At 43.6% G+C, this 10,234-nt stretch overlaps 1 protein-coding gene across 3 annotated transcripts in view; it reads left to right on the top strand.

Moving 5' to 3' along the window:
• The first annotated feature begins 386 nt into the window (after nucleotides 1–386).
• The window catches only part of LOC138953683 (bile acid-CoA:amino acid N-acyltransferase-like), a 32,492-nt gene continuing 22,644 nt past the window's right edge, over nucleotides 387–10,234 (top strand). The window contains exons 1-2 of one of the 3 annotated variants that reach the window (XM_070325575.1): nucleotides 387–456; nucleotides 9,722–10,063. In XM_070325575.1, coding sequence (XP_070181676.1) covers nucleotides 402–456; nucleotides 9,722–10,063 — 397 coding nt within the window. In that variant the 5' untranslated portion in view covers nucleotides 387–401. Of the gene's footprint in view, nucleotides 553–4,104; nucleotides 4,127–9,721; nucleotides 10,064–10,234 lie in introns of those variants that run through there. The other 2 variants (XM_070325576.1, XM_070325577.1) reach the window with 2 other exon arrangements.

The raw sequence follows: 10,234 nt of genomic DNA, 5'->3' as shown, positions 1-10,234 counted from the left end.
CGAACAAGGGAGACAACTCTTTCGTGTAAATGATGTCCCATGGTTGACAACGTACGCCATTTTCGGTGCATTTTCGTCGATTGAACAACCAAATTAATTAATTATGCTTAAGTTTGGAGCTCAATCCGTCAATTAATTTCACGACAAATGTTCTTTGGCTTGCTTACATGGACTTGTATCAAAAATAAGTAAAGAATGTCACTGGATTCTGAGCTATGAATTTAACACGCTAAAGTTCAAGATTACCCAAACAATAGTACAGAATGATCAATACGCCCCGAATTTCCTCTTGCGACTTCCATAAGTGGTATTTCCTTTTATTATCACACCAATTATTTGGCAGTAGCAGTCTACCATAGCCTCTAGATGCTCCCAGATTAGGTGCACATGTACCGGAGTATATGGTTCACAGGTCCAGGGGAAAGTACTCCTATCCATGTACTCAAGGTCCATTTTGTGAGTGGGCTTGTTGTCGCAGCTGAAGAAAAAAAGTTGCTCCAAACGTTTGTGGTTGTCTGGTCACAGGTGGTCAGACTTCAGCACCAATGAAGGGTCAGTGTTTTTACTTCCAAAATGAAAGCTCTAGAGTCAGAAAGGGGAAAACACTTCTTCATTCTCACTTTGGACCACCATTTCTGAGAATGGCCTTTTACACCTGGGCTATTCTAGGCGACCTTGACCTTGGCCCGCTGTGCCTCGGGCAAAGTCAGCCACTTTTGCGCGTTGTTTGAATGGTGGAGCTGTACGATGGTGCACAAACATTGCTGTTATGGCGTGTGTGGAAGTGATTTAAGACACCGTGAGAGATCACACATGGTCGGTGTTGGATGGGTACCGTTTTCCAAACCCTCTAGAGATTTAGAAAAGTGCCGAAAATGGATTAAACTATGTGGAAGAACGATCGAGAGGTTCAACATCGAAAAAGTCAACAAAGACACCTACATTTGCACAAAACACTTCGTCGGGGGGCACTTGAAAATGACATGCTGTTTTTCTTCATAAGTATAAATGGAACAAAAAAGATTGTACCATGCTTTGACTTTATGTGCTGAGAGAGGAAGAAATGGTTTAATGTAGCTTTTTCATATCCCCATAAACCAAAGTGTGATACTGCAGCTAGTTAGCAAAACAATTTCATTGAAAAACTAGACAGCAAGTGACACATAGTCTACAAACCAATGAACACGAAGGCATTTAAGAAACAGGATCATTCTTTTAATCTTGTCTAAAATTTTGAACATGAATCTCACTGCAAAAACACAATCTAACAGAAGTGGCAGAAAAACAAAACTACTTCAGCATACAAATGGCCCAAAGAATATGGTCTGAAATCAGACAAAAAGCATGACAGCTCGGTGCTTGCAGTTGCATACAACAAGAACACAAAAATGAAAAAAAATGGTCAAACTGAACTATGTGTCGTTCAAAGGAAAAATGGTTTGCCTCAAGGAAAAAGACTTGAGAGACATCACATAACTGTACAAGCTCACAAGAACTATTGGTTGTAATCATGAGTACGACTAGACTGAAATGATAAATAATGTGCATCACAGTACTATTCAAGCACTAAAAAGTGCCTCTCACTAGCTTGTCACCAAATAAACAAAGTAGGTTGTAACAAAATTGCAGATTAATAAAAAAAATAGTTCAATCAATAGTATATATATGTGACTTGTCACACCTGGCATTAAACTAATGATTTCCATCACTATCCTTTTCAGGCATTAAAAATAGTTCAAAGCACCTAGCCCCACATAGAAGTAAGAGGCTCATTCACAAGCTAGTTAAAAGCTTTTCATTCTTTTGTTTTTCTCAAAAGAAAATTCATAGTATGACAACAGTATTCACAGCAGGCAGTTTTAAATCATGCAAGGGCATTCTCCAGGTGTGTTCACGAAAAAAAATTGTAATTTTAAACAGAGACAATTTTCAGTTCACGCGTGAAGATGATTTTACTGACCAAGTTTCTCCCCATATATTTCATAACCCTGCAGGTGAAAATGGGAATACCAGCACAGAATGATTGTCAGTGAAAATTTAATACCAACACTTCAAACTACATCACTCATCATAAAACAGAAACTGTGACTCCAGAGTGGATTTAAATGAAAATCAAAAAGTGGAAAAACTCATACTCTGATAATTGACATTGTTGTCCAAGTGTTTCAAACTACATCACTCATCATAACTTGAACAGAAGCTGTGACTTGGATTTAAATGAAAATCAAAACGCGGAAAAACTCATACTCTGATAATTGTTGTCCAAGTGTTTCAAACTACATCACTCATCATAAAACAGAAGCTGTGACTTGGATTTAAATGAAAATCAAAACGCGGAAAAACTCATACTCTGATAATTGTTGTCCAAGTGTTTCAAACTACATCACTCATCATAAAACAGAAGCTGTGACTTGGATTTAAATGAAAATCAAAACGCGGAAAAACTCATACTCTGATAATTGTTGTCCAAGTGTTTCAAACTACATCACTCATCATAAAACAGAAGCTGTGACTTGGATTTAAATGAAAATCAAAACGCGGAAAAACTCATACTCTGATAATTGTTGTCCAAGTGTTTCAAACTACATCACTCATCATAAAACAGAAGCTGTGACTTGGATTTAAATGAAAATCAAAACGCGGAAAAACTCATACTCTAATAATTGTTGTCTAAGTGTTTGTGTGGTTAAAAAAACCAAATGTACCTGATCATGAATGAAATCAGAGCAACCCATATGTTCATTAACCATTCACTGCCACTGGTCCATACGCATACTCTTCAGTTTCAAAAAGGAGATGGGTATTGAAGAGGCAGTGCTACTGTTAGTGATTCAAAGTGCCATACATCCCATCCTAGTGCTGTGAAATGGGGATATATTCAATATTTCATGGAAGCTAACTAATATTTGCATGTATGCATGCAAACATACTGTGACAGTACTAATACAGTAAAAGCATTATTGAGGGTGAACAGCCTGCTTTGCTTGGTTTCAGTGAGGAGTAACAATACTAACAATAAGTTGAATAACAATATGAATAATAACATGTCTATGTTGTGAAATGTAAGTACTTGCCACCCCCCCCCCCCCCCCCGGACACTGGCAAAATCCCAGCAGAATGTCCCCATCTTCGCTGACGATTATGCACAGTTTATATGAGGAAGTGTGCAGGTAGGTTGTCTGCCTCTGTGTCGGTTTTACCTCCGCGGTGTAGACGAAAAACTTTTCCACTTCTGCACATGTATGTATCTCAAGTTGAGCACATGGCCATAAAAAAGGCGATATATCTTCAAAGGATTTGTAAGTTTTCGCCTTCTTCTGGTCGAAATCGTTCTTTTTCTCAATCAGATAGTTCAGGATGTCAACAACACCGATCCTGGGTGCGTTTGATGGGTCACTTTTTTCTTCGGATGTAAAAGGATCGCGTGGTGGAAATCCGATCTGTCGAAGTTTTTCGGAAAGTTTTTCTTGCACGTCCTGTCTTGTAAAATCCGGATCGATCGGTAGTTCCAACTGCTGTGCAGTTTTTACAAGTTGCAGCAGACCATCTCGTCTGTATCCAGTAACAGTATCGACAGCGAGTTTGCCCGTACCCAAGGGGAGTAACTCGAAATGACTCAGCGCGCGGTCAGCTGTAAAAGGCCCTATTGGAATAATGTGACATCTCACATAAAAGATCTGTCACTTTTTGTTTGATTTGTATTGTTGTTGTTGTTCAGTGAGAGGGGGGGGGGGGCAAAGACTTCAAAGAATGATCGGTTATTTAGTCAAATTAACATTGAAGGTTACAACGTGTGTGTGTACGTGTGTGTGTGTGTGTGTGTGTGTGTGTGTGTTAGTGTGTTCCTTTGCATGTGCATTTTTTGTCACTTACTTCCCCCTCTCTGTGTGTACGGTAGCTAATGTACATGTGCACATCTGCAATACTGTATCTCCACTATATGGGACATGATCTGTACTGTAATCAACACTATTTGGTACCATCTCAGTTTTGCACCTGTATAAAAAAGGCTTATATATTCTAATGATTATATCTTTTAATTGTACCGTACACCTGGGATGAAAAGACACCCTTGGGACCAGCCATTAGTGTCCCTACATTGCAGGTGGCCTAGCTGTCATGACAGGTAAAGATGACATTAACAAAGGGACAGCAAAATGACTGTCCTGTTATTGAAGGTATATGTTCCTTTTTTCGGAAGGGCCTTACATAGCAGGTACCACTGTATATCCTAAAAAGAACAGGAGAATGTAGTTTTCCTTGTGTTTTTACGTGTAAATAGCTCAAATATCACAGGTACCACTGTAATTATACTGAAAAGAACACAAGAATGTATAGTTCTTGTTCGGTTTTCACGTGAATAAATAGCTCAAATGACGTTTATAATGTTATTTGTTGCCACAAAGGCAAAACATGTTGTTCATGTTTTCAGTGGTTTGTTCAGGGAAGCCGCAAGCGTAGGAAGGCATGGCGCATGCGCGTACATTATACGATACAGAGCTATGCGACATTTAGGTTTACTTTTGTTATGGTTTCGTATACTCGATCGTAGTGTAGGCAATCATATTACATCTCCCTTTCCAAGATAAAAATTCCATACAGGTAGTTATGCTGGATTGTTTCAAACAAATGTCTTTCCTATTTCAAATTTCATACATCAAGAGCACACAATATTGTTGAACATTTCTGAGTCTGTTTTCAGCTTTGGAGTGTTCATGTTACAAGTTTGTATTATTAACATTACATAGTTGCTTCAGGTAAAAATGCTGGAAACACGATTTGACTAAAATTGTCTTTGGCACATGAATATGATGACATCTTCTGGAACTGTCTTTGGATTGTTCAGCTGGCTGTGGTCAGATAACAAAGAGATATATGGAATATCCAGCTGCTATGCACTATAATGTGTAACCTGCTACACGGTTACTTACATACAGGTGTGACAGCCTACATACACATGCTGTTCACCTATAACAGGCCATGAATTTCACAACTAAAAGCATACTAATGCTTCTACCAACTTTAAACACAACTGCTCACTCGGCAGGAAACAGAAAAGAAAACTAAAAAAGATACAACTGCTCATACTTTGGCAGATACTAGACAAATAGAACAGCCTAGCTACACATGCTGTCTACTTGTGCACAGGCCATGGGTTTATTCTTTATATCTAACAGGTTGGTTGATCTTTCTACCACTACGAGTGAACACAGCAGATGGCTCTGGTGCTGCTGCTGGTGAGGGTGCAGCTGGGTTGTTGACAGTTGGAGATGCTGTGTTATTTACTGGGGCTCTGACTGGGGTGTTGGCTGGAGTGTTGACTGAAGTGTTGACTGAAGTGTTGACTGGAGTCGGAGTTTTATCAGCAACCGGCAAGTCTGTGTTTTCAGTTAATTGTTGCTGTGGCGAGTTTCTGATGTTGACTCTGTTTCTTCTCATTATTCTTCCGGTTGGTGTTTCTATCAGGTATGACCTTGGTTCCTGACATTTCTCTTTGACCACCGCTTCCTTCCATTTGCTTGAAGGTTGGTCTTGGAATCTGACGTGCTGGCCTGGGGTCAGTTGTGGCAAGTCCTTAGCCTTGGTGTCGTGGTATGACTTCTGGTTGTCTTGGCGGTGCTGTAGTCTTTCGCGAATGAGGTCGTCGGTTGGATTTCCGGTGTGTCGAGTAGGAAGATTTCCACGAGGTTTTCTTCCGGTGATCAGCTCTGAGGGACTAGGAATTTTGGGGGAAACTGGAGTTGTGCGAAGGCACAATAGGGTAAGGTCAGGGTCACTGCCGTCCTGTTTTGCCTTGATGAGAGCTTGCTTTACTGTCTGCACCTGTCTCTCAATGAAGCCATTTGACTTGGGGTAGATGGGGGAAGAAGTGACATGGTCAAAACACCACTCCTTGGCGAACTCTTGAAATGCTTTTGCCGAAAACTGGGGCCCGTTGTCCGATTTGAGCGTTTTGGGAATTCCATGCTCGGCAAATATCTGCTTCATCACTGCGATGGTGGTCTTGCAGGTGTAGTCGTTTGGGAGTTTCCTGCAGACGAAGAACTTGCTGTAATAATCAGCGACGAGGATGTGTTGGGTGTTGTCCACTGCAAAGAAGTCTACACCCAAGACTTCCCAGGGCTGTGTCGGAATCTCATGAGGATTGAGTGTTTCCGGCACTTGGTTCTTTTGGTGCTCCTGGCAGATGGGGCATTGAGATGTCAGTTTTTCGATGTCCTTCGAGATACCTTGCCAGTACACCGAGGCTCGTGCCCTTAGTCTGGTCTTCTCTATCCCTTGGTGGGCTGCGTGCAGTTGTCTCAGCATCTCTTGCTGGAGGTTTAGCGGAATGACCACACGATCACCTTTGAGTACGATTCCGTCCTCCACAGAAAGTTCGTCTCGGAATGACCAAAAACTGCGAATCGGTTCGGGGACTTCTTGTATGGTGTCTGGCCATCCGTTGATGATTGTTGGGATAAGCTTGCTCAGAGTCGGGTCATGTTTGGTTTCCTCTTGGAGTGACTTGGTTCTCTCCGTGCTGAATCTGACCTGGCCAACAGTGAGGTCGAGATCAATGGTCTTGACGTTGCCAGGGCTTGGCAGTCTGGACAGTGTGTCTGCTACTGTCATGTCCTTGCCGGGTTTATATTCGATTGTAAAATCATACTGTTGTAGTCTGAGGAGCATTCGCTGCAGTCTTGGGGGTGCTCTGACGAGAGGTTTGTTGAGGATCATAACCAGTGGTTTGTGATCCGTTTTGACGAGGAATTTCTGACCGTATAGGTAGGTGTGAAATCGTTCAACCCCGTAGACGATGGCCAAAAGTTCTCGCTCAATACAGGCGTATCGCGTTTCAGCGTCCGTCAGCGTCTTTGATGCATATGCTATCGGCTTTCCCTGCTGGAGCAGTGTTACGCCAAGACCCTTGATGCTGGCGTCTGTCTCCAGTGTTGGTGTAGCACTTGTGTCAAAGTAGACCAGCGTGGCATCCTCTGAGACTGCATCCTTTAGGGCCTGGAAGCACTTTTGATGGTGTTCACCCCAGATGAATACTGAGTCTTTCTTGATGAGTTCTCTGAGTGCAGCTGCTTTCTCGGCCAGGTTGTTGATGAATGGCGACATGTATGTCACAAATCCAAGGAACTCTTGCAGTTCCTTTTTGGACGTCGACGCTGGCATGGCTTTCAGGTCGTTGACCTTGTCAGGATCAGGATGCACGCCTTCCGGAGTGTATGTTGCGCCGAAAAATGTGATGGACTGCGTCTTGATGGTACACTTCTCCGAGTTGAAAACCAATCCATTCTCTGCTGCGGCTTTCATTAGGTTGCACAGGCTTTCGTCGTGCTCTTCTTCTGTCTTGCCGTAGACTACAACATCGTCTGAGATGCCGGTGGCTCCTTTCACGTTTTCAAGGATCTGATCCATTTTAAGCTGGAAAATATCTTGGCTGACCTTGAGACCAAATGGAAGTCTGGAGAAGCAATATCTGCCATAGGGAGTCTGGAACGTCGTCAAGAGCTGGCTTTCTTTATCGAGCTGAACTGACCAGTAGCCACTCTTGGCGTCTAGCTTGGAAAAGTAGTGACTTCCACAGAACTGATGCGTCAGCTCTTCAATGGTCGGAATCTTGTGGTGTGGGCGTTTCAGTGCGAGGTTGAGATGACGGGGGTCAAGGCAGATTCTAAGCTTTCCCGACCGCTTCTTGGAGTAGGCGAGACTGGACACCCAGTCCGTCGGCTCTGTCACCTTTCTGATCACACCACTTTCCACCATGCTGTCGAGCTCTTCTTTGATCGCGTCTCTGAGAGCGATTGAAGTTTTTCTTGGTGCGTCAATGTGTGGCGGGACGTCTGGATCCACCACAAGTTTGACAGGACCAGGCATCTTGCCAATTTTGTCAAACTGCTCCGGATTGTCTTTCAGCAGGTCTTGGACACAGGTGATCTTGTTCTTAGCTGCTGGGGGTGACGCTGAAATGCTGCAGTGCAGTGTCACGATTTTCAACTTTTCGCACGACGGCAACCCAATGATGGCTGGTCCCTCTACATCTACAATGTAGAACCCCGTTTCCTGCCACTCGCCTCTGTAGCGACAGGGAAACGTAATCTTGCCAAGGCAGGAAATGTCTGTGCCGTTATAGGCAGTCAGCTTCGTGCCGCCTTTCTCTTTCAAGATCTTGTTGATAGGTGTCCCCTCCTTTGTCAGTAGATCAGGGAACATGTCTCTAAACATGCGCAGGGGCAGTGTGTTCCCCTGTGCACCTGTGTCGACCTTGACGATGACGTTGTGTTGTCCGGCTCTACGTGGAAGTTGTGTTTTGAGTCTGACGAATGCTTTGTCACGTTGTTGGGGCGTTGAAGAGACTGAAGAGATGACGACCGGACTAAAAGTTAGTTCGTCGAAGTTCTCTTCGTCGATTTCCGCCTGCATCGCCTTGATTTTCGCTTCTGACCTCCGGTGATGTCCTCCACCGCGGCTGCTTGATCCGCCACGTCGTTGCCCGCGTCCATGTGAAGGGATGCGTGGAGACTGGTGTTGCTCGGAACGGCTAACTTTGGCAAAGTGATTATTTTTGGCGCAGGCATGGCAGGTAACACCATGGGCTGGGCATTCTCGTGGTTTGTGTCGTCCGCCACAGTTTCTGCAGGTAGGATGGGTTTGAGAGGGACGGTTGTTAGACTTAATGGTACTGATACTGGCAGAGCCGGCCATTGTTTGTAGCTGCTCTACATGTGATGCAGTAGCCTCGAACGTGCGACCCATCTTTACCACATCAGCCAACTTGACACCCTTCTCTTGTTCCAGGAGTTTCCTTTGGAATTCTTCAATGGGTACATGTGCTCGAGATGATCAATTCTATCAGTCTCTCCTCCAATTCTGCTGCAGCGTCAAAAACACACTTCTGTGCCTGGAGCTGCGCCCTTGTCACAAAATCATCGAGTGACTCTGATTTGGCCTGCCTCATGCTCATGAGTTTGAGCCTGCTCACACGAAAGTGTTCAGCTGGCTCGATTTGTTCACTCAATTTTTGGAAAACAATCTTGGAGCTCTTCTTTTCTTCATCTGTGAGGGTCATAGCATTGTACATGCGAAGGCCTTTTTCGCCAATTTGGAGGAGTATGTGGGCAACCTCATTCTCTTTCGGCACCTTCTTTGTGATAAAATACAGTTCTAGTCTTTGCTTGAACATTGTGAAAGACTCTGCGACGTTTTCACTGTCCCATACCATCTCGGGAACTTGTTTTTAAGACATGATTAGAAACGACTTTTCCTAACCGTAATACTGTGTAACGGTCGCGAACACGTGCTCGAGCGAAGAGGCTAATACTAACAACACAACAGTGTATTCAGCCCAAAAAAGTCCGATTGTAGGCTTCTAACGAGAGGCACACTCACGGGAACTGGATCTGCTGCTTGTTACCTTTTCCGCTGCCACCATATAATGTTATTTGTTGCCACAAAGGCAAAACATGTTGTTCATGTTTTCAGTGGTTTGTTCAGGGAAGCCGCAAGCGTAGGAAGGCATAGCGCATGCGCGTACATTATACGATACAGAGCTATGCGACATTTAGGTTTACTTTTGTTATGGTTTCGTACACTCGATCGTAGTGTAGGCAATCATATTACAACGTTGTTTATGTGGAAAATGTTTCCCCTACGCAATAGATATCCGAACATGATTGATACACTGTAATTGACTAAATGACAAAATACTGAGGTCATATTGTTGTTGCAGGCTCCTCAGCAGCTCGGCTTCGGCAGCTGCAACTGATGCTACAAAAGTGCTCACAGTCACAGAAGCATGCTTCCCAATCACAGCAACGTTTCTTCCCAGCAAAGTCCTTCAGCACATATCAGCCAGTCATCAAGGTCACTCCCAAGGTCAGCCTCTTTGACCAGGAAGTGCTGATCACTGTTCATGGTCTGACCAGAAAGGCCAAGGTCACCTTACAAGCCTGGATTCAACATGAGTGGCGGAGAGAAAAGGTTGTTTTTGCTTCCTACGGACATTTTGTGGCCAGCGAACAGGGAGAGGTTGATCTTAGCAAGGATTCACCAGTTGGCGGAACATTTACTGGTGAGAGTTTTATACAGTACAATTATGTTCTTGACTGATTTGTTACGAAAAGGAAAAACATTATTTTATTTGCACACAAAAGCTCACACACAGACAACATACACATATGAGAATTTGAGCACACCTACACAAAAACATTCATTCAGGCATGCAGGTGCACACACACAAACA

Source organism: Littorina saxatilis, linkage group LG17 (assembly GCF_037325665.1).
Source record: "Littorina saxatilis isolate snail1 linkage group LG17, US_GU_Lsax_2.0, whole genome shotgun sequence".
NCBI lineage: Eukaryota > Metazoa > Mollusca > Gastropoda > Littorinimorpha > Littorinidae > Littorina > Littorina saxatilis.
This window is presented reverse-complemented; position numbering and strand designations above follow the sequence as displayed.